We start from the raw sequence: 26118 nt of genomic DNA, 5'->3' as shown, positions 1-26118 counted from the left end.
AATTGAGGTGTAGACCAGTCATGAAACGGAGCTCAAATCCAGCTGGAGAAACGTTTTCGTGTGTTTGTGAGGCAGTTCTCAATAAATCGGTATGTATTTCACAATATAAATTATTTAAAATGTAACCAAACACTCATTTCGGAACCTCGAGTGTGTTATAGCATGTTTGTGAATTTCACCAGCAGTTTCCTCACTCCACAAATATTTTGACAGACGGCAGTGATTTAGAGATTGAAAAGTGTGCATAAATGTGTGCAAAGAACATGAGGCCATTTATCAGCATACAGGCTTCCTAAATTAGGACAAAAACTGATTGAAACTGGGAAAAATTATTGCTCAGTGGATATTAAAAACCACATTCTGGCGAAGAAATTTTAGAATGAAAGAAAAGCTTACTTCTTTCAGACATATACATTTTAGAATAACAGAATATGGAAAACGAACTTTGTGCTTCCCAAAATGCATTTGGAGAAAGTAGAATGAACTATTTTGGTCACTTAGAATGAATACAGCGACGCCGCAGTACATATCCTGAAAGAAAGTAATTGAAATTGGAGTAACTGGTGTCATATTTGGCCGAAACATACTAAGGTCGCAGAAACTAGATTTCCAAAACCTTACTTTAGTTGGCGTTCTAGTATAACAGACATCTTGAGGTTCTTAGGTTCAAAGGACCTCGTCTTTCAGAGATGGCTCTGTTTACCACAGCAAACATGTATTAGAGATTACCTGATGATGGTTTGAATTGAGAGTAGCCAGTAATAGCCCAAAGACGTTGATGCTGCAGAGAAAACCATTCATACCGAAATAACTAAAAAAAAAGCCCGAAATACGTCTAAAAGGGAAAAAAGGCCAAATAAAATTTACAATATTCTGACCTAGAATGACCCAAAATGAGTATGTATTTCATTAAGCCACGCTTTGTAATATTCAAGTAAAAAGAAACTTTTCATGAACTACCAAACCCTACTCCTAACAATAAAATGAAAGCGTACAGAACATAGTGCTACGTAGCGAGCACAGCGGGAGGACGGGCTGGCAAGCAAGAGTCTATTAGCCTGCTTGGGTTAAGCGTATCCTGCCGTGGATGGGAGTAAAGTAGGCTGTCTGTTCTGATGGTAACATGCGGCAGCTTGCCTGCCTTGCTAACAGGTAAACATGGGCAGATTAAAAGCCCGAATGCGTTCTCGTCTTGTATTTACTAGTGCGGCGTCTGCGCCTGACTCAACGGCAACACTTCCGGCGATGGCGATCAACTGAGCGGGGCCTACTTCGCACCTTCTTTACGGTGTTCATGTTGTTTCCATAAACTGTACAACGAAAATAGTACCGGAGCTATCATTCGAATACATACGAACCAAGCTTTATAGCTGTCAACGGTACTTGCTTGCGGGCTGTTGCGCCAGCAGTCAGTTAAAATTAAGGGGAGATTTACTATGTTTGGCCCGAAAAAAGCCGACTCGTCTGAAATCAAAATTGAGTTGACGTTAGCGAAGTATATAAGATTCTTTAGGAGTTATAACTCGCTTAAGTTATTTGGACCATAGGTAACAAAATGACGGACAACTGAAAAAAGGTGTTTTTCATCGATTTTTTCGACTTTGTCGGACAAGTAAAAATATTTATAGTTGATGGATCGGAATAAAAGTGGTACAACTTCTAGACAATTTAGTTAGCTTCGTCGGAAACAAAGAATCATGCCAGTCTGTTCAGTAGATTTGAAGTTACCATACCGCGCGATAAAAAAGACGTCATTTCGAGAAAGACCTGTTTGAAGTTTTGACTACATATAAATGCAATATTATGCATCGTAAGTTCAATCTGCTATTCCGCGTCGATAAATTAGTCCTTCCTCTTCCTCACAGAGGGCGTTCTGCTCGATATGGGGCATCCTGCGCTGCTCCAGAGCCGCTCGCACGGCCGGTCACAAGAGGTTTTCTGCCGCCTGTATCCGATGTTCGTCCGAATGCTTGGCGAACTGCATCGAATAAAGTCCTGGGGTGACGTCTATCGTTGTCATGGTCTTCAGAATTGCTGAATACCCTTCGTTGAAGCTGCTCACTGCCAGGAAAGTCGCTATTTGCACAGTCTTCGCACCAGAATACAAATGCTATGGGGCTAACTTCCAAACATACGCTTTCAAACATTCATTTGAATTTTGTGTGTTTCCTCCGAAGCACCGGTATAATAACTCATCCTCCGAAAGAAAAAAACTGGTGGGTGAAAACGGCCGATTTCAGGCAGGTGCATTTTTTTGTTCGACCGCGAATAACAAACATTTCCGTTCCGTATTCGGAAAAACCGTTTCAGGGGTAGATTCTAAACACTTTTATGGGTCCAAAAATGCAAGTTTAAAAAAATCGATTTTTTGAACCAAAAAATAGTAATCCTCCCCTTAAGCGACTTCTACTCGGCGTGAGATGAGGTTAAAAGTGTGTGGGCCTTCACGCGACGCACGGTATCTCCGAGGACAAAGCGGAGCATGATATTCGGCAGAGTCGAAAGAAGTGAGACATAGAAATTGACCTCATGTACTAGCTTCTTGCATAACCAGCGATTCGTCGAAGTACGCGGGGGTCCACCGAGTAGGTAGCTCCATTAAGAACGGAACCTGCGCGGCAGGCGGCTGTTGGACCTGTGCATCCATAACTCAGACAGCCGAGAGCCTTAACGAATAGGAGAAACGAGCAGCGGGCCGGCTGTGTAGTTATTCCGGAGCGCGAGACGTGCCCAGTGGCGACTGCGACCCGCGGATGATGGAGAGGGGCCAGCGCGGCTAGGTGGGGCCCGTAATAAGAACGGAGCGACCGGAGGCAGGCGCTGGCGCAGGTATGCGCTCGCTAATGGAATAATTATTATTCGGTTAACATCTTACTTAACCGCGCAGCCTCTCGCAGTATCATTCCGCTGCGAAGAAGAGAAACAAGCGGTGGGCGGCGTGTTTGGCCTGCCAGCCATCTCGGTGGGCGGCAAGTGGCGCACCGTACGCCGGGTCACGCCGGCGTGGGCGACGCCACCATCCGTCAACGTCGGGCGCTGCCTAATATCATCATTACACAGCTCCATGATTTATCTGCTGCCGTGGGAAGAGCGCACGGGGTGGCTCTCCCACAAGGCAGCTGGGCCAGAAACTGTACGCCGCACGTGATACAAATCCAGCGAAAATGACGTGTCTCTGTTCAGTAATCAGATAAACTGAATTAAAAAATCATTTTAACGCAGTAGACATGAGTCAGTCTTGTGAGAGCCATAGCTAGACGAAGGACATATTTCTCAGTCACATAGTACCAAATGAGCTGAATTCTAACTAGGGTTATGTAACACAGAGTGTTCCTCAAGGTTCCATATCAGGGCCGTTTCTGTAGCTGATTTTCATTATAAGTTCGCATTTAACTGTAGCAGACAAATGCAAAAGAGTTGTTTCCAAATCTAAGTCTGCCTCATCTAAACACCGCATGGCACTTTACACTGTGTGCTGGAGAGCACTGAGCCTGCCTCTGCTATATCTCCTCCTTTCCTGTTCCACCCTGTAGAACGATTGTTGCTAAACCTCATGCTAAACCTCGTGCTCGCATGTCTCTAATTTTACCTTATACATGCTGTAATTTGGCTGACTCCTAGAAACGTACATTCTTGACATTCTAAAACTAAGCTCCACTGTGAAGCACAACTCCTCTCGTGGAGCGTCTGCCACTATAGTTGTATACACATCTACATAACGATTTCACCTATACTAAACGAAGATGTGAGAAACGCCCTGCACTTCCTTGGATTTACTCTTTTTGCTCTCTAAATCCTATACGTCACGGGACCTAGACTGCCGGTTAATCACTCGAACACCTTAGGAGGTGGCCTACACTCCCTGAGGATTCTTCTGATGATTCTGTCTAGGATCTGCCTCTCATGTGATTAGTCCTATGTAGCCGTTTCCCTTCCAGTTTCTCTGTACATATACTCCCAAATTGCTTCCAGTGTCTTTCGGCAATCGCATGATGTTACAACGGGTCTCTGCTCCTATTTACGGAAAATACGTTAGACTTGGAATTCAGGTGCCGATCCCTCCACCAAGCATCGGTCTCCTGCAGGTCGTCCTGAATTCTATGTACCCAGCAAAATCACCATCCGATAGACTTATGGAAATTACAATGCTATTTCCTATAACCTTTTCAAGTTCATTTCAATTTCCGTAGGTTTCTCTTTTATTCATTAGGTGTCAGTACAGTATCGAACGCTTTCTGAAGTGAAGGAAGTAATAATGCTAAGATAATTGTTTGGAAATTGTATACCATAGGTATACATATTGAGGAGAAAAGTATATCTTCATGCACAGCTGATATTCTGACTCTCAACTATAACAACATACAATATATTCAGTTTCTAACTAACAATTATGTTTCCTGCTATATGAAACTAATCTAAAGAAACACACCACACTTAGATGGATGAAAAGCTTTCGAGAAAATTAATGCTAAACTTCTCCTACAGCACCAATGTGACCTACTTCTGCGATTGCTATTAGAACACTGATCAATGCCAGCACTAGTGATCCTGTGTTTACTTTGCATACTTGCCTTATTGATGCCATAAGATGCGGTACTTTAGTACAGATCCGTTAGGAAGGAAGAAAGTTTCAAGCAAGATGACAGTCACTAGGACTCTCGAAACTGATGGAGATCTCTGCTTAATGAGCTTTGGGCTTAACACGAGACGAAGCAACGAACCTTACTCGTCCAGCAGTTACTTAAATACTAATCCAAATCGTCAGTGTCAAACTAGAGGTTTTTAAACTTGATTAGGCCTCTCCTGTTCCATCCAAGAATATTTTGAGTCATTTCGGTTGAGTTAGAGTAATCTTTTCTCGCTAAAACATACTGAAAAGCGCAAAAACGTCTGTTCGTGTTTCCTGTGGTTTCATTCCAGGTGAATGACAAGATGTCTCCTTCAACACGCCATTGCCGATACCAGAATCTTTCAGCATTGATCAGTAAGTTCTGTAAAAGTACACATTTTGTATGCTGTATGCTATTATTATGGTTATTATCAGGCCTTGTTAGTGTTTGGATGGTGATCACCTGCGAACGCTGGGTGAAGTTGGCTCACACACGTATGTCGCCGAAATGGCGTCCAATTGAAAATCTCGCACAAAGCATTGTGCCACACAGAATTATTTGCATTATTATCTTGAAATACATTTCTATTATTCATTACTAAATTTGGTTCTCTTTACAACTTACGAGTATCTTGTGACATGTTCTGGTAACTCATGTAGTTTCCATGTAGATCAAAATGAATGCTCTCTGCAGGGTGAGCATTAATAAAACCGCCAAACTGCAGTGACAGATTCCTGACGGGAAATGAATGAAAAAAAAGGTCCTAATAAACATGTGTCTAGAAATGGACGGTGTACTTGCAACGACAACAAATCGTCGTGACACAAAGTACAGAAGTGCAACGCATCTGCGCCACAACAAATGTTTAAACCGGCTTCCACGGGCTTGCAGGTGGTGGGGCTAGTAGCGGTTGTCTTGCAGAATACATGAGATCGTACTTTGGCTTGCAGCATATTGGCAGGCCAGTAGCCTGGAGCCTGTGATTGGGTTAGTCGCAATATCCTGCAGAACCCGTTGCTCAAAATCTGGTATACGCACAGTCCGTCATCTCCCTGAACCCATGAGCACACAAATGCCCAAAAAGACGTGAAGTGTTGTGCTATGCGGTTGGTGCCTTTGAGGGTACTTGTTTTGGTATAACCGTGCCGACTCCCGATCGTTTCCATCTGCTTGGCCATACGCAAACACCATTTCGGCTTGTTCCTCACATGAATACCAGACCATTCCGCTGGTTACAATAAGCTGAGTCAATCAAACAGCCTGCAACTCACAACCGTCACAGGAACTGTCATTTGTCAGCTCCATCTACCGCGGCAACGATGCTTTTCTGAACCATGTTCATTTGACCTTTCTTCCTCTATTTCCAGAACGGAATCCATCATTGCAATGTGTCGGTTTTATTAATGTTCACTCTGTGTAGCTTCATTCAGCTACGTGTGAGACAATTATAAAGAAAACCAAAGAGCTAATTTTTCTCTTCGTAATCAAGGTAAATATTTTTCCAAGAACTCAAGCGTCTGGTTTGTACAACTCATACTCTATATCGTTTATACGAAACGACTGTGGAAGTTCATTTGTCTTGTAAGTGATTCTGTACATTTTTCCTGCATGAGTTCGGAGAGATCGGATGTAAGTGTAATGTATTCTTGTTTGATGGCAGTAATTGACCTATTTCTTATACATAGTCGCGTGTAATTATTTTAGAATCAATACTTCCTTCACTTTCTTTGTCATTAAAGTAATTTTTATTTTATCTGTATGCTTTATAGGGGCCTACGGCGCAAAGTTGGGAGCGGGTTATTCGAACTGGCCACAGCGGCCGAGCGGTTCTAGGCGCTTCAGTCTGGAACCGGGTGTCCACTACGGTCGCAGGTTCGAATCCTGCCTCGGGCATGAATGTGTGTGATGTTCTTAAGTTAGTTAGGTTTAAGTAGTTCTAATTTCTAGGGGACTGATGACCTCAGATGTTAAGTCCCATAGTGCTCAGAGCCATTTGAACCATTTCCGGTTATTCGATAATGAAACGACCGAACACTGTTCGTGTTTTATCGTCCTCACATCTTTAATCGAAGTCCGAATCTCCCTGAGATTAATCTTCCTATCGTCTTTGTTTATCTTACGTAACTTTTTGCATAGGATTTGTTCTCAACAGCTTGATCACACGTGACCGAAGTGTGACGATACCCAACAAACTCACTGGCATAATGCATAGCTTTCTTTCTCCTTTTTCTTCTGCTGATGGTGGTATATTTAAGTGTTATTAATCATAGCTTACATTCTTCAGTTGAAACTCCCGGGCTGAGAGGCCGTTGTCGATGTATAAAATTTCCACCTAACATTTCGTCTCCACCTGCAGGAGACATCTTCTGAGGGCGTCTGACTAGCTTACATTTTTCAGAATAATCCGTTTACAAACACTTCACGGGCTAGCATGAAAAATAAAATTCCCATCGTCATATGAACGTGCTTTCGTGTCGCGATAATTAGCTTATGTGAAGTTTTATGTCATTCGAAATATTTTGTATCGTCGCTTAATGAGAAACTTTTCACTGAAATGTCTCATAACACAGGAAAGGCACGTTTCATTCGATAGTACTTGCCACATTGGCCACTAGAAGGCGATTACCAGTTATGCTTTCACGAAAGAATGTCTGATTTAGAAAGCCAGGGGCACAGTAGTGTAGCCTGTGTGCCGTGGTGTACAAGTACGGCCACGGCAATGAAAATGCAAGATTAAGTGAGTTTCAGTCATCATCATCATCATCGTCATTTAAGACTGATTATGCCTTTCAGCGTTCAGTCTCGAGCATAACTCCAATTAGAAAAAAAAATAAAGAAGAAGAAAATTCCATACAACAGTGTTACAAAGGGTCATGGAGACGCTGTGTGAATGAGCTTCTGTCTGGAGCGTCTACTTTCCAGAGAACTATAAAAGGAACAATAAGATGTAAATGAAGTGGACCATATAGTTTAAGCAATTGATTGCAGCTCAACGAGAAGCCTTGCGAGACATTCTACACAGCCGGGCATAGTCCGTAGCTCGTTGTCTAGTGGTCAGCGTTGCTGCCTCTGGATCACGGGGTCCCGGGTTCGATTCCAGGCCGGGTTGGGATTTTCTCTGCCAGGGGACTGGGTGTGTTGTCCTCATCATTTCATCATTATCATAATCATTCGTGGCAGTGCCTAGATTGGACTGTAAAAAAAAAACAATTGGTGTCTTATTACAGGCACTGATCACTGCGCAAGTTGAGCGCCCCGTAAACCAAACATCACCGTCATCAAAGCTGGACATTTTCATGGATGTCCACTCTCACAGCTTGCGTCAATATCACCTACAGTTCATGAAGTACATACGAAACGGAAATAATGTAAAAGCGGAAAGAACTTTGTGACTGGCCAACTGTCAATAACAAATAATCCTGTTCAAGCGATGTTCACATGTGGTGGAATCGATAGTTGCCAATACTCTCACATGTTAGTGTGGTGAAAGTAAAACCGCTACCAATGTATTTTCCCAGCATCATATCTAAGTTAACTTGTGATTTGTCGCTTATAACCAACTAGTAAAGAAGTTACGGCAGAAACCTTCTTGGCAGAGCACTGCATTCATTTATTCAGTAAACTGTTTCTGTCATATTTTCAGGGCAGAAATACTCTTGCGACATCATCGATACCTGCAATTTCTCAAGACCAGTGACACAGTGGCTTTAAAAGTCATTATTCTATCCAACGAAGTTGGCATGAAACGTATATTTGATGACTGAATTAAAAACAGTGTTGGTTGCAACTTATGCTTTTTCATTAATAAAGCGTTTCGCCTTCGCGGGGCATCTACATATTATCTTAAAATTTTCCTTTTACAGTAATTTAGAGGCATAAATCGCGTCTTTGCTGGACTGAAGAAAGCTTCGAATCTTATAACCCTGCAGATATCTATTCTTTCCTCTACGGGGTGATCTGATACGACGCGTGCTTCAGTCCAGGGAAGACCTTTCTTTATGGCGTTAAATTGTTGTAAAGTGAAAATTTTAAGATAATCTATAGATACCCCGCGAAGGCGAAAAGCGAGATTAATAAAAAAAGAATTAGTTGCAACCAACCCCGTTTTTAATTCAAATATTCTACATACTGTTCTGTACCTTATGGCCCAATTGAGTGGGAGAAATTTTACATGTATTGGACACTGGAAAAGTCCTGGCAAGGGTACTGAATGGTCAAAAAATTCACCCAAATTTTCCTCCCTATATGTGGAAATCGCTAAAGATCTAAATATGTAGGAAAAAGAGGAAATAACGGAGGAATTCTTAATAGTAATGATCTTTTTATTAAGTGTCACCTTAGCGCTGCAGTTCTTGAGATCTCTAAAACTCGGAAGTCACTGAGAAAGGAAAATATTGAAATGAAATTTGAGTGACTTGAAACTAAAACACACGTATGACAGAACGTTTTACTCGTGTACGTTTCCATGAGAATGATTGTACCCCACGATCTTGATGTTATCGATGACAGAAAGAAGTTCAGCTTCGATTGGAGTATCATATGTCTTTTTACTGCAGATCTAAATATCATGTAGCAAAGCAGCTATCATCAGTGCTATAAATACAAATAATACAATAATTAAACGCAGAAACGATACATTTATCGGAAGTCATGTCATAGTTGTACTCAATTCCAGTTCAGTAATTACGTCCGTTATAGGTAGTTATGTAGGCTTTTCGTAATCATAACATCATGTATTCCGATATAACTTAGGCATGTACGACGCCTTAGCCCAGCTGAGGCTGCTGTTTAGACATCCATTCAGCTAACCGCTCTTAACATGATCCTGAATAGCCAAAGCCCTCTGGTTAAGGTTGGGCTAAGGCAAAATACTGTTTTACATAAAAATTTAGTGAATTCAACAAACAATTACAATAAAATGCAACTTCTTCTGCAGGCATATAAATTCAAAAATGCTCACAACCGACACATTATAAAAGGTAATTCAAAAGTAATTGTACGCACTTCGTGGGTGTAGTGTATGCCTGAAGACAAGAGTAAAATGTTAAATAAAGCTTTTGCATAGCTCTGAAATAAAGCAATTTCAGAGCTATGCAGTAGAATGGGGATGAAAAGGGCAACACAAACAACACCAAATTAATTCTTCTCGGAAAGGAGCAACACGAAGGAGCCCGAAGTTCAACTCAACTACATACTGTACGTTTACCCAGGGCATATTGGAAATGATGTCCATGTAGACGAAGGTAGTGACGTGCTCGTCTCCTTACCGCTCTCGATTCGTTGCAAGCTCCATTCATCTCATTCTGCACAGTTATCTTCAGTTCGCTGTTGCAGTTGTGCTACAGTCTCAGTTGTAACACCACACATTGGCTCCCTTCCCGGCACCAAAATTAGAAGTCCGCGGTTTAAGATCCGGAGATCTAGTGGGCCAAGCAAATTGTCCTGCATGACCTGTCCACTTATCGGGATACTCTGCTGCCTCCGTAATGAAATTAGCAGGGCCACCGTCGACAAAGCAACATCGGTCGATATGAAGGCAAACACGACTCGTCAAAAGCTGTACTGGCTCATGATGTAATGCATGCCAAGAATGACTTCATGCAGCTTAACTTAGAAATAAAGCAGTTTCAGACAGAACTTTATTTTAATCTTATTAGGTGACTGCACTGTCTGGCCATTTATGTTAAATATATGTGTTTTTTTTTATTAACGTTTTGATACTTTCGTTATATTTATCTTTATTTTGCTGTTGCACTCACTGTAATTTGAGGCAGATGGCTAGGAAACACACTCCCATAAGGTCTGAATACAGCATTAGTAATGCACTTCTTGACACAGTCACATCTGTTAATTATTTACGCGTACCGCTGCAAAGCTGTATAGTTTGTTGTTGTCTTCAGTCCTGAGACTGGTTTGATGCAGCTCTCCATGCTACTCTATCCTGTGCAAGCTGCTTCATCTCCCAGTACCTACTGCAACCTACATCCTTCTGAATCTGCTTAGTGTACTCATCTCTCGGTCTCCCTCTACGATTTTTACCCTCCACGCTGCCCTCCAGTGCTAAATTTGTGATCCCTTGATGCCTCAAAACATGTCCTACCAACCGATCCCTTCTTCTAGTCAAGTTGTGCCACAAACTTCTCTTCTCCCCAATCCTATTCAATACCTCCTCATTATTTACGTGATCTATCCACCTTATCTTCAGTATTCTTCTGTAGCACCACATTTCGAAAGCTTCTATTCTCTTCTTGTCCAAACTAGTTATCGTCCACGTTTCACTTCCATACATGGCTACACTCCAAACAAATACTTTCAGAAACGACTTCCTGATACATAAATCTATATTCGATGTTAACAAATTTCTCTTCTTCAGAAACGCTTTCCTTGCCATTGCCAGTCTACATTTTATGTCCTCTCTACTTCGACCATCATCAGTTATTTTACTTCCTAAATAGCAAAACTCCTTTACTACTTTAAGTGTCTCATTTCCTAATCTAATTCCCTCAGCATCACCCGATTTAATTTGACTACATTCCATTATCCTCGTTTTGCTTTTGTTAATGTTCATCTTATATCCTCCTTTCAAGACACTGTCCATTCCGTTCAACTGCTCTTCCAAGTCCTTTGCCGTCTCTGACAGAATTACAATGTCATCGGCGAACCTCAAAGTTTTTACTTCGTCTCCATGAATTTTAATACCTACTCCAAATTTTTCTTTTGTTTCCTTTACTGCTTGCTCAATATACAGATTGAATAACATCGGGGAGAGGCTACAACCCTGTCTCACTCCTTTCCCAACCACTGCTTCCCTTTCATGCCCCTCGACTCTTATTACTGCCATCTGGTTTCTGTACAAATTATAAATAGCCTTTCGCTCCCTGTATTTTACCCCTGCCACCTTTAGAATTTGAAAAAGAGTATTCCAGTCAACATTGTCAAAAGCTTTCTCTAAGTCTACAAATGCTAGAAACGTAGGTATAGTAGAAGAGCGAATGGTCGACTTCGGTTTACTGGAAGAGTGTTAAGAAAGTGTGGCTCATCTGTAAAGAAGCGGTATACAGGATCCTAATGCGACCCATCCTCGAGTACTGCTCGAGTATTTCGTATCCGCACCAGGTCGGATTAAAAGACATCGAATCAGTTCAAAGGCGAGCTGCTAAATTTGTTACCGGTGGGTTCGATCAACACGGAGGTATTACGGAGATGCTTCGGAAATCAAATGGAAATCACTGAATGGAAGGCGACCTCCTTTTCGAGGAACACTGTCAATAAAATTTAGAGAACTGACACTCGAAGACAACTGCTGAACGACCATCTGCCACCAAGTGCATTTCACTTGAAATGAAATGATCGTATGGCAGAGATGGCCGGGTGGCCCCATCCGGGGGAGTTCGGCCGTCGAGTTGCAAGTCTTATTGCACGTGGCGCCACAACTGGCAACTTGCGAGTCGATGATGACGATGAGGAGGAGGACAGCAGAGCACCCAGTCCACGAGCGGGGAAAATCTCCGATCCAGTCGGGAATCGAACCCGGGCCCGGTGCATGGCAGGCAAAACCGCTACCACTCAGTTTTTTTGTTTTTTTGTTCATTATTTTTTAATTTTTCATTTTTGTTATCCTAGGCACTATTTTTTTAGTCCAAGCCTTAAACATCATTTTTTAGGATTTTTGTTTCTTTTTTTTAACATTTTCTATTCTTTTTGAAAACCCTTTAAATAAATGGAACTAAAAAAACCTAGTGCCACCGCCACTTTTCATCCTATGATAAAAAAATCTGGTCCACTTCAGGCGTTGGCTCCTGACTAAACCTACCCCAGAGAGCTGCCTATATACCAGGGGAAATATGGGAAATCAAGGTTAGGGTTATCCTTACAAAGAAAACAAATCTTCCTTTTTCTCAATTTTATTTTTATTTTTATTGTTGTTATGTTTTTTTTGTTTAGTTTTGTTGTGTAATTGATCAGAGGCCTTCTGCGCCCCGCTGGTAATATGTTGAGTAACGTCTTTTCGAAACTGATGTGTTCTGTTCAATTGTTCAGAAATGTTCATTGGTTCAAACAGGAAACCTTCTTCTCTCTTGGCTTAACACATTCCAGCTGCGAGGCGGGTCGTTCAAATGGCTCAAATGGCTCTGAGCACTATGGGACTCAACTGCTGAGGTCATAAATCCCCTAGAACTTAGAACTACTTAAACCTAACTAACCTAAGGACATCACACACATCCATGCCCGAGGCAGGATTCGAACCTGCGACCGTAGCGGTCGCGTGGTTCCAGACTGTAGCGCCAGAACCGCTCGGCCACCAGCAGCCGGCAGGCGGATCGTGGAAAGCACTCCCAAGGAAGTTCGAGAAAAATTGTCTGTATTTTGGGTGACGGACGACGACATAATGACGGTCATTGAGGTATGTCCAAAAATCGGGTAGAGAGTCTGCAGTTTGTCCAAATAGGTAGCGAATGGCATGTCCGCAAGAAATTAGGGTTCGTGCGGAGGCTTATAGACAGTTATTTTCTCTCGCTCGGTTTGCGAGTGGAACAGCTAAGGACGTAACTAGTAGTGGCACGTGGTACCCTTCGAAACACGCCACCCGGTGGCTTGCGGATTACGAATGTAGATGTACATGTAGTACTGAATTCAGAACTTGTAAATCATGTTTTATCCCACATTAGCTTATTGTATTGTCTGCCCATTTATTATAAATAAATGTGATTGTTTATTAATTTTGTAACACTTTGTTATATTTCTTTTTATTTTATTACAGCACTCTCTGAAAGCAGCAAAATCGCTAGCGTGTTAGTAAAGACTACGAAATCTGTAAGGTAGATTTTATTGAAGATTTCAATATTATGATGAAGATGTAGCATCTAGTCTTTCGGCAAATTTTACGAGAGAAATGTACACTTAGAACTGCAGGTAGAACAACGGAGTCTGTTGTGAGTACGGTATGCGCTCATGAAACTCCATATCCCTTGTCATAGCCGCGTTAGCTAAGGGTTACCGTAGCACAACGTGTCACATACACACGTCCAGTATGGTACCCAGCAGATATCCGCACTGTTACTAGGACGAACTAGCAAGGCTATAAAGCGCAGAGGATGGTAACTTGAAAAGTAGATCAACGGAATTCCTAACTTACACTGTGTATTGTAACAGATGGTTCAAATGGCTCTGAGTACTATGGGACTTAACATCTGTGGTCATCAGTACCCTAGAACGTAGAACTATTTAAACCTAACTAAATTAAGGACATCACACACATCCATCCCCGAGGCAGGATTCGAACCTGCGATAGTAGCAGTCGCGCAGTTCCGGACTGAGCGCCTAGAACCGCTCAGCCAACGCGGCGGCTATTCTAACAGATGTCCTCAATGACATTCTCTAGTTTCAGATAGAATAACTTGCTGTTTCTTGTTCTCAGCTACGTTGACTGGCCTTTAATAGCGATTAGCATCGTGTAAGTGACGCACCTCCGTGGCTTCTGTCGTGGAGGTAGTCATTCAGACTATTAATGGCAGGATGGGTAAGTTGCCTGATCATCATATAGTGGTTCGGCAGCTGTTTCTGTAGAATCCAAATTCTCTGCCAGTATGTCAAGTAAAGATGACTGCGCTAAGTTTTTTGGTGGTTTTCTCTTAATGTTATTCAAGAGCGAATTATACACTGAGCAACAGGGTTTCAGCCTCTGTTTATGCAGTAATTCTGTAATTGTCTTAACCCAGTGGTGCAGTACTCCACTGCAGTAATGACGCTTCTTTGTTTTTTTTAAATCAGTAGTGATGCTGTAGATGCAGGCAGGGTGCAGAGCCGGTAGTGAGTTTATACTGGAGTGGACTACGTGCGTTTAAAACCTCAGAACAGATTAAAAACGCTAAAGAAGCCTCATTAACAGCTTCCCACTGCAGCGGACAACAGCACAACAGGGTTAGAACGGAAAATAGTGCTACACTACACGAGCACGCATCATAACTACCTTCACTATTCTTTTACACTGCCAATGCCAAAATAAGCTACAATGTATGACTATAATTCTCTGTTTCAGTATGTTACAGCAAGAGTTGCAATGTTTGGGCTAGATCAGCAGACACATTATGATTAACTTCAAACTATTTCCTAGTAATCCTCCCAAGCGTTTCGTTACATCTAAGTGATGGGACCATTTTAGCCACCGCAGACTTTCAGTGTGAGCCATTTAACGCACCACGTTTATAAATTACATTACTGGCCAGAATCGGCCTTAGAACATTATCAAATGAACGATACTGGTGATTTGTGTGTCACATAAAATTTTTATTTTTGTTTCATGTTATGTGGGGACAGACACATTCTTGCACCATATGACGAAAATTACAAATATGATCCTGTACATACCAACCAAATTACAGGAACAACTTTCGCAACACGTCATTTAGGCAAAAACCTTACCAACCGTGAGCTTGATATTCCTAGCACATTCGCTCAGCACCATACCGTGAAATTTTTCACATTCATACATATATCTAAAATGCATCGTAGATTAAAGGAACGAAACGGACAGCGTACGGTGGTTAAAATGGTTCCATCATTTAGATGATACATGAAGGGTATTGATTCGTACAAGAAGAAATTATTGTTTAGTCGCGAAAGACATTGGACCTGCCCGCTATTCATCATCCTTACATTGTCGAAGGCGAGGGTTTACATCTCTTGAGAGACGGACTGAGGTTGCACCGAGCGCCCCCGGGAACCGGTTGCATCCTCCATTGAAGACTCGTGCTGCGCGCATTAGCTCGGAGCCTCGTGCCAGACGTGACCTACGTATCGTCAAATCACAGCCGTCCAGTCACGAAGCCGCCGCTGCTGGCTGCCCATTCACAGCAAGAAACCTCCTCCCCCATTGATGACACCTACGTTTTTGTCTGACCCGTTTCTGAACCGTGGGTCATGGAAGTAAACCTTTCTCTTTCCATTAATTCGTCGAACTATTTTTTTTCTTCCCCTTCTAGCCGAAAGCAAAAAAAAAGTTTCCCTAACTCACGCGATACCTTACTCACGCGCATGACCGTAATTTCTGAAGCTACAGTTGAGTTCCAAGGTCAGTGTCGCTACGCTTTGTCACTTGTAACGAATCAGCTCTGCGGAGGGGCAAGGTTCCTTAAATATAGTTGAGCGGTTTCGTATTCAGTCAAGCGAAAGACAATATAATCGTTGTTCTAATTTACTAAACTGCAGTTTAACGAGCATTGCATGAGTATACATTTTTGCTGCGAGATTCCGATTCAGCAAAGTTCTCTTTGTTAAACATCATGATCACAATTAATAAAATATTCCGGGCTATTATGCCATCATATAATTAATTTCACATTGACGCCCAACGTTCCGTCCCCATCTGCTGTGAAAATTTTCAAAAATGGCTGTGAGCACCATGGGGCTTAACATCTGAGGTCATCAGTCCCCTAGAACTTAGAACTACTTAAACCTAACTAACCTAAGGGCATCACACACATCCATGCCCGAGGCAGGATTCGAACTTGCGACCGTAGCAGTATCGCGGACACTTTCAAGGGGGTTCGTAGCTTCCTTGAGTGTTCGTTTCACACCCTGGCTCGCTACAAAACTAAATTCCGCCCGAACAGGCCGTGAATGCCCAACGGTACCCACAGGCTGCAGTGTCATCTTCAGCCCTCAGACGTCACTGGATGCAGATATAGAAGAGCATGTGGTCACCACAGCGCTCTCCTTGCTGTATGTCACGTTACGAGACCGGAGCCGCTACTTCTCAATTAAGTTGCTCGTCAGTTTTCCCTTAAAAGGGCTGAGTCCACCCCACTTGCCAACAGCGCTCGGCAGACCAGATGGTCACCCATCCAAGTGTTAACAAAGCACGAGAGCGCCTTAATTCGGTGATTCGACGGGAGCCGGTGCTACCAGTGCGACAAGGCTGTTGGTGACTCGCTGCAGAGTGCAGCAAAATTCTGTTTACGCGTGCTCTTTCGCTGTGGAGTGACGCCACATGTTTTCAACACCCGAGCGCAACTGGGAGTTGTCTGTTGCCATCGCCCGCCGTTGCCATTACTCCATTGTGGAAGACTGGTACACATTCTTCGGCAGAGGGATCCAGATGTCATTCAGTTTCATGCCCACCTCCCTCCTATTGAAATTCCTGGGATGTTTAACAATCTCTATCGCCTCTCTTTCATGGTATCCGCTTGTAGCTGCCAGTACTTGTGTCCTATCGAATGAATGTGGTGGTTTCCTTGTTGCAAATCATGTTCTGCATAGAAGTCCAACTTACGAGCAACTGACCGCCCAGATCAACCTAGGGGCTATCAACAGCGTGTCCTCAACCACCTTGCAGCGAACGTTGCAGCGCATAGGCCTCCGCAGGAGGCGCCTGATTCATGCACCCATGCTGACTGCACCGAATGCTGGAATTTGCTCGCCAATGCCGCAGCTAGACGTCCACTGAATGGTGACACATGACCTGTTCAGATGAATCACGTTTTTGATGTCAGCCTTGAAACGTCTGAAGCAAACAAGGCGGGACCATTTTTGTCTGGAGAATGTTTTCATGTTATTCCCTGAACGATCTCGTTATTATGGAAGATAATGATCAGAACAGGTATGCATCTATCCTTAGACACCATTTCCATCTTTACATGCAGTTTTTTTCCTCGCCACGATGGTATCGATTAGCACGACAATGCAACGTGTCACACAGCTTGCAGCGTACGTGTGTGGTTCGGAGAGTACTGGGATGAGTTTCCAGTACCTCCTGGACATCAAACTCTCCAGGTTTAAACCCCGTCAAGAATCCGAGGGAGTACCTCAATAGGGCTGTTGGCGCCATCGATTCTCACTAGAGAAACTTGGCACATCTGGCCATGGTGCAGGAGTCGACATGGCTTCGCTTCCCTGCTGATACTTTCCAGAACCTCACTGACTCTCTTACCACACGTCTCGCAGCAGTCCACGTTGCAAAAGGTAGTTATTCAGGATTTTGACAGGTCGTCACTTTAATGATAATCTTCGGAGTGCCCCAACGCCATGTTTCAGTGCCGCTATTTATATTAATGACATAACGGATTACGTGGGAGGCTCCATCAGGCTTTTTTGGGACAATTATGTTGTCTATACGGAGGTTTCAAAGCCAGAATACTGTAGCAAAATGCAGGAAGTGGTGCAGAGGCTCGTCCATTGGTGCACGGACTCGCAGCTGACCCACAACGTAAATAAATGTAACGCATTACATATAAACAGGCGAAGACATCCACCGCTGAATGATTGCGCTATCAGCAACCAATCACTGGAAACAGGAATCATCGTAAAATACATAGGAGTACCATCTCGAGCGACCTAAAGTGGAATGACCACATAAACACTAAAAAGAGGAAATTCGTACTGAGATTCGTTGCGAGAAGAAATGTAGTTCGTGCACGAAGTATTTGGTTACAAAACACTCGTTCGACTGATTCTTGAGTGTTGCTCATCAATCTGCGATCCTCTCCTGTAGGATTAGTGTGAAGAGACAGTGAAGATCGAACGAAGAAGTTCCAACGCATTTCGTCACGGAATTGTTTACTCGGCGCGAGAGCGTTACGGTGAAGCTTAACAAACAAACTTTTGTGGTAGACGCTACAAGAGACGTTAGTGCATCGAGGGGAGGTCTATTGTTAAGATTTCGAGAGCCTAGGAAGGGCCGGGCTACAAATTACTTTCTCTCACACGCGTTTCTCGAAATGACTATCATGCTAAAATCTGAAAAGTAAGATGTAAAACGGAATTTTATCGACAATCTGATGTCATCATGGACCACTTGAAAATGGTAAAATGTCTATTTGCTGAAATATACTGGAGTATATACAACTCGCTCGACGAATGGTGTATACCGAAAGATTGGAAAGTTACACGGGTCACACTAATACTTAAGAAAGGAAAGAGGAGTAATCAGCTGAATTAGACTCATATCACTATCGTCGATTTTGGAAAGTATTTTGTGTTCGAACGTTATGAATTACCTCGAAGGTGACGCTCAATTGGTACACAGCGCTGATTTAGAAAATATCATTCTTTTTGAAAACAAATAACTCTTTATTCGCATGAAATAATTAGTGCTATCGACAGGAGATCTCAAACTGATTCCATATTTCTAGATTTTCAGAAGACTTTTGATACGGTTTCTCACAAAATACTTCTATTCAGAAAGCATTCCTGTGGAGTATTGTTTCAATTAGGCTACTGGATTCATGAATATCTGTCAGAGAGGTCATAGTACGTAGTAATTGACGGAAAATCATTGAGTAAAATGGAAGTGATATCTGGCTAAGGTTGTATTATCGGCCTTCTGCTGTTCCTGATGTATGTAAGCGATTCAGGAGACAATCTGAGCACTCTCTTAGATTGTTTGCAGATGATGTTGTCGTTTACCGTCAAGTAAAGTCATCAGAAGAGGAAAATCAATTGTAAAATGACTTAGACACGATGTCTGCATGGTGCGAAAAGTGGTAGTTATCCCTGAGTAAAGAAATGTGTTAAGTCATCCACATAAATGCAAAAAATAAAAATAGATAAAAATCATTAAATTTTACTTCCATCATAAATCACACAAATTTAAAAGTTGACAGTTCGACTAAATACCTAGGAATTACAATTACCAACAACGTAAACTGGAATCATCAAATAGATAATATTGTGGGGAAGGCAAACCAAGACTACGTTTTATTGGCTGAACGCTTGGAATATACAACAGGTTTACTAAAGTGAATGCCTATACTACGCTTGTATGTCTCTTGCTAGAGTACTGCTGTGCTGTAAGGGATCCTTATCAAACTAAGATTGATGGTGGACATATAAGAAGTTCAGAGAAAGGCAGCTCGTTTAGTGTTATCGCCTATTAGGGGAGAGAGTGTAACGAATGTGATAAGCGATTTGGGATAGTAACAATTAAAACAAAAGGATTAATTCGTTGCGGCTAGATATTTTCCCTAATTTCAATCACCAACGTTCTCCTCTGAAACTGAAAATATTTTACTGACACCAACCTGCAAAGGGAGAAATGCTCATTGTAATAAAATAAAAATAGTCAGGTTTGCACACAGTTCTCCTGTCGTTATCCGCCGATCAGAACGGATGAATTGGTCAAGACGCTCTTCACTGCGAGGGCTGACAGCTGTCCAGGGTCGACCGAGCACACCCTTTTCACCACTGTGGAAATGCCGTACCCATCGCCTCACGTTGTTGACATCAACTGTACCGTCTGCATACACCTTTAGCAACCGTCGATGGATTTCAATCGGCGCAGTTTCTTCAGCAGAAAGGAATTCAATCACACATCGCTGTTTCATAAGCACGTCTGTATCAGACTTCATTTTGGAACAGTCCTCTGCTGGCACCACTACCGCAGAACGATGCAACCACTTGCAAATGAAAGACGAAGGTTCAAGTATTATCACTACACCAACGACATCTGTCGCGAACATCCAAAGTCTCAAAAAAGGGTGGTATTACTTTCGGAACGACGCTTATTGGCTGTAACCACCGTAAAAATCGTTAAATTTGTGAAGAGCAAAAAACTGTGTTACCCTGTTAGCCACAACAAGGGCAGACGCAGCAACAGGAAGGAGACGTCTGCACGTCGCTGAGAAACTCAAGTGCTGGACGTCCAGGCGCAGTGATGCCGTGCGAGAAAAACTTGAGGAGGAAACACCTGTGAGTAAATGTAGGGACGGCTCGAGAGCCTCGCTCGCATAAAAACTGGACAGCGCTTAGCATTACAATGTGGACTCAATTATACGTTCACGAATCACTGGGCTGAAAGAAAGAGAAATCTGTTTTGTGCGTCCGTATTGAGTGCGGGGGAGTGTTCCTCGTTTAAAGAGCACCGCGGAACAAGGAACACGAGGGCGCTCCAGATGACATGTCCGCCTGCACTGCCTCAGATGACCGGAACGGGCACTGCTGTCCAGCGATGCCAAACCTCCGGAGCACATCACTGACGTCCGATATGCAGTTGCCATGAGTATTTCTCTTCTGCTGTCCGGAGGCACATATTAGCATAGTCACTCTTTGCGTCAAAAATTAAGTCATTCCGCACATGTAACCGTCTTGCCAGCAGCTGGTCAAGTGAATTCAAATAAACTAGTATTCCAGGACACTTGTTTTCCTTTTATTCTTCCACTTTCTGTGGCACTGTTCGCATATCTGCTATGAAGCATTATAAAGATACTAAAGAATCTACTGAACTTCCCTTAATTAGAGACACACACACACATTATAGCGAACGAGGGCTTTTTCATTTTTTTCTTTATGTATGACGCTTCGTCTAGAACATGTGTCGCGAATGTTTCTAGAGAACTGTACTACCTTCAAATAATACATTCCGAAACGGTAACATGTCGGTAACACGTTTCTGTTCAGAGCAGTTACTTCCAAATACGTCGGTACCCTTTAGAAGGGTAGCATGTACTGTTCTCTCCCGTATCACCAACAAAAATCCATAACATATGTAAAAGACAGGCTGTAAGTTAGTAGCCTTTACTTATGTGTGTGCGTAAATACAAACCTGGGAATGTGAACTGACAACCTAAATGTGCTACTGACCTCAAAGTTACATCACTTACAAATGTTCAAAATGGTTCAAATGACTCTAAGCACTTAAACGAACTTATGCTAAGAACAACACAAACACCCACGCCCGCGGGAGGACTCCAACCTCCGGCGGGAGTGGGTGCGCAGACCGTGACAAGAAGCCTCCAACCACGCGGCTACATCACTTACATGAAACTGAAAAGAACCCTGCGTGTATGAATACAGATCTCATTCATAAACAAATAAACAACCAAACCAATAAGTTTCACGCTCAGTAGACTTGGTCAGTGCAAAATGTTTGAGAACAAGAGGTAACTGTATATAAAAAAAACTGTAATGACGTATAAGAATGTAACCTGAAACACACGAAAATTTCTACACTAACATATGGCCCTGGTATAACAAAGAAACTGACAGAACCCACATTGCACAAAGGAAACGAAACAATCATGTATTACGAATCTCCCCTGCAAAATGAAGTACTGGAAGAATCAGCAAAGCAGAAAGACTCCGCAACACATAAAAAAAACTACCGCTAAGAACTGACTAAAGTTGGTGCAGGGAAATCGGGAGCATAATTTCTTGCACAGAATGCCCATGAAACACATGACTCAACCTTTAAGTTCTGAAATTTCGGTTAGAAACAAACTTATCAAAGAAAACAATTACAGGCGCTAATGTGAAAATTCATTTACTCTCATAACTTCCATGGTACATTAAATTAACTCAGAAGATCAATCAATAGAATAATTATCAAAAACTCGACTGTGACGAGGGTTAAGTGGACCAACAATACAAGTCTACAAAAAGAAAAAGAAACTTTTTACCTCATAAAATTAGCTGTTCTTCATTTAAAAACTTTTATTATATGAGTGTGTTATCCAGGCATTATTCTGAGGCATCATTCCTCCTCTTAATGAATCTGAAACTCATCTAGTTCCGAAAGTACGTCCATGTATCACACTGTGCACTCAACGACTCCCCGCCTGCTGCACACCGCCGCTATCCACTACTGCGTGTCAAAGATTCTACGACTCCACGTTTATGCCGTCTCAGACACAGATACTGTTGCCTAACAACGGTTTCTCTGACCACCATTAGTCAAATATATGCTTTTCCTTTACAAATATTAATACATCCAGTACCACCATCAAGAAGTTGCCATCTTATAAGGCTTAAGATCACTGAAGCTTGTGACTGTCTGGACATATTTTCAGAATAATTTTCTATGAATGATCTTCTAGTTAGAAATACACAGTCTAAGAAAGTTTCAAGAAGTAACAATTGTATCTACCTTCTACTGATTGTTCTATTCATTTCTGTCTTGGAATGGTGCAGAAATACAGGAAGGGTTTAGAGAGAAGCTTGACATGGGCAATGTGTAAGAAAACCTTTCAGCATTTCTCTGTAGTCAGTCATGAAGCATTTTGAAATTTCCTTTTAGTTAAAGTGATACTTCATTAAAAATTTTTACTAGAGTAGAACAAATTTTCACCATTATTGTTTGATGCTTGCAACGTAGGTTAAGGGGGGTAGGACGTCAAACGGGCCGACTTGGAGCAGGAGAGGCACCACAGGAAATTTTAATTCCCAGGGCCTATACTTTTACAAATAAATTCATGAAGCTTTGTCAGCACGACCAGGAAGGATTCAAGATTCACACTCATAACAGTGGAAGTTCAAAAACATACCAAAATAAATTTTCCAAATATATTAAAAACTGTGGTAAAAATTGAGATAATTAACTACAAAATTTGATTTTTTCTAAACATAAAGTTTAAAAGTTAACAGCTCATTCATTTTTTTCATAAGTTAAATAGATTCTAAAGTTTCAGTCACCTGTAAGTATGGTTTGTATGCTGTGCAAAATTCATCGAAGAATCTCCCTTAGTTATAAAGGAAAGTGTACCTATAGCAACAAATGCAGCCAATAGTAAGTGAAAAAATGATGAAATTTCACATGTAAAAGAATTTATTTTGTTATTTTTTAACTTCCGCTGTTATGAGTGTGAATCCTGAAACCTTCCTGGTCATGCTCACAAAGTTTTATGAATTTACTTGTAAAAGTATAGACAGTGGAAATTTAAAATGTCCTGTGGTGCCTCTCCTGCGCCAAGTCAGCCCGTTTGACGTCCTACCCCCCTTAATAGTTCCTGCGTACTACAATTAGGAGATGACGCCTGAACTATTAGAACGATAACAAAATTTTAACAATAAGTGTGATGAAATATTATTTCCATCATGCAGTAAATGACATTTTCTCCGTGTAGAGTGTAAGCGACTTCAAGAACCCACAGTGCTCCAAGGACCTTGTGTATGTCAGTGTTGCTTTCCGGTCAGTTGAATCGATGAAAGAGGCCGTCAGTCATGCTGTTCAAACTGTAGACCAGGCTACTAATATATTTTAAGCAGCAGTTATATTAATTCAGGGTTGATCATGGCGTGCCAAATTGCTGGTTGTGCAGACCGTGTGTTGTCCAAGGCCCCTCCTGTCGCACCTTTGCTCGGTCCTTCTCGGAAGTGCGCGGGACAGCGTTATGTTTCATTGAGTGTTACGGTGAAGCATTTTATGGCAGTATCGTGGTGCCATCGCTGTTTACCCTACGTTCATTGTTCGTGGTATGAAAGACGTTCACAGGTCCAGTGGCTGTCTGCAGGAGGCAGATAGCGTTATATCGACAGAAATTCTTAAAAATGAATAAGAATGACAAAAGAGAGGGATGACAATTTTCAGTTATGTGTTGGAGTCGCGTTAATGATGGGTACTGCAAATTTGCTATGAAACGATGTTATAGTGTCATGTAAGAGGTAGCAAAACGTTAAGACGATATACATACGGGATTCGTTGATCTGCACATCTAGAAGCACTTTGTGCCAAATTTACACGACAGGATCACGTGAATAAATTGGTGGTATGAACAGTAAAATTTCTGAGGTCGCACTCACTACTCCTTTGTACCTTGCAACAGTTTTCGAAGGAACTACCCGAAGAGTATGAATAATGAACGAAACGTAGAACATTGGGAAAGAATTGCAGATCCCGCATCTTAAGTGGACTTGACTTAACGCTGTCCACAATAAAAACTGCAAGATGAGAAACAGCTTATTTCTGATTTGCTGGAGATGCATTTACAGAGAAAACCGCTTTGTAGAAGGGACACATTCTGTAAAATGCAGTCCAGTTCCGTAAGGTCACCAGCGTATAAGAAAACGTGAGGTTTGAAGAATTCACTATTGCCTTAAGAAAAAATTGCAAGGATAGTTTCATAAAAGTTTTGAGGTCCGTACCAGCCTTAAATCTGCTTTCGAGCAATTTACAAAACCGTTTGCTGTTTCAGCTGAAACCACCCTTGTGCATATGAAAATGCAACTGACTGATGTGCAAGGTAATTCTCGTTTTAAAGACAAATTCCGTTAACGTTAAAACTGTAGACGACGACTACATTTCTTTCCTCAGGTAGAATTTCCACTACCCCATAATGAGGTTGCAAAAGTGTCACAATATTAAGACCAACGTATCTGTCTGCATGCTGTTCTTTTCGATTATGAAACTAAATGAGTCACGATTCTGTGGCAACCTGGGTGCTCAAATCTGTGAATTGTCTGGAACTGCCCATATTCCCAGAATTTGCACCAGATAAAAATTATATTATATGTTCAGCGTGACAAAAATAATTTAGTAATAATGAAAATTATTTTTGTTTATGATCTGTGTTGTAGAGGAATGAAAAAATATAAAACTGAGTCATATGCAGTGCGACTGTAATGCCATTTAAATCCGGCGTGTTCGCTGTTTTCCTCTCTACCCCCTCCAGATAGAGCGTCGAGGTGGTAGAGAAGTGTGTGCCAGGCTGAGCGCTGAATTCTTGGCCACTCCTACATTAATATGACCATCGCCTATGTTCGATGCCAACATGCAGTAACCACTCACAGACAGTAGGTCGCAACACTAGCAGATGAAGTTATATGATGCGTGCCATGTGTAACACAGACATTACTGCAGCTCTCGTCATAATGTGGATATGGTACAATTTATCTGACGTCCAGAAGGATATAATCATTGGCTTTCGAGCCAAAGGTGGAATCATTTTCGAAATGGCTAAGTTTGTAATCTGTTCGTCTGCTGCCGTAGTTAAAGAAATATACCCTGCATGGCAAAATATGGTGCTCAAAATCGGATCACTGTTGTGCACCATTGGCCACAGATAGTGCTGAAGAGCGGATGTGGAGGTGTGTATGGGCGAACAGACGTGCAACTGTAGAGGAACTGACTGTCCAAATGAACCAAGAGCCTACGGTCAGTGTGTCATCAACGACAGTTCGGCGAACGTTGGTGCAGAAAGTGTCGTTACTTCTGCCTCTAAGCTCGTCGTAGCTTGTGTTCCAAAAATGAACAGCATAGAGACTGAAGTGATACTTTCTGCAGGACCTGACCATCATTTTGCAGGACAATGCTCAAGCACGTACAGTGCAAGCTGTTACTGATTTGTTTTGCAAATCAAACTGCCTTTTCCTGCTGCTATTTATTTTATTTCATCCATACGCGTTTCGCCTGCTACTATTTTAAGGCATCATCAGTGGGTTCTATAATGATGCAGTTGTGTTAGTTAGAGATTATCAAACAGTTCACTTCGCGATTTTTTGTAAAAAATGTAATTACTTATGATTTACTGATTTGCGTTTCCTCACATCTGGTCTGGAGGTCGCACTACCACTTTTATCACTGTTCTACATTCACCTCTTCGTGTTTTCGCCATCCACACACTGTTCAGCATGTTTGTCACTCTTTTTTGTGGTGGACTATCGTTCTTCTGTCACTCGATACAACTATTTCGTCTTACACTTCTTTTCACAGCGTAAATATTGCGACTCCATTACGTGTTTCATCGCCTTTGGTATGTTTACCTATGCGTCGCCAACTTAACGAAGTATATGTTCGTTACTA

At 42.0% G+C, this 26118-nt stretch overlaps 1 protein-coding gene across 1 annotated transcript in view; it reads left to right on the top strand.

The window, feature by feature from the left end:
* The window catches only part of LOC126355458 (uncharacterized), a 107204-nt gene that overhangs the window by 68415 nt on the left and 12671 nt on the right, over nt 1–26118 (top strand). The window contains exon 4 of the mRNA XM_050005774.1: nt 2888–3133. Within this exon, the coding sequence (XP_049861731.1) occupies nt 2888–3133 (246 nt within the window). The remainder of the gene's footprint in view (nt 1–2887; nt 3134–26118) is intronic.

This window comes from Schistocerca gregaria, chromosome 3 (genome assembly GCF_023897955.1).
Source record: "Schistocerca gregaria isolate iqSchGreg1 chromosome 3, iqSchGreg1.2, whole genome shotgun sequence".
Lineage (NCBI taxonomy): Eukaryota > Metazoa > Arthropoda > Insecta > Orthoptera > Acrididae > Schistocerca > Schistocerca gregaria.
Note: the sequence above shows the minus strand (reverse complement) of the source record. Positions and strands in the feature narration are given on the sequence as shown.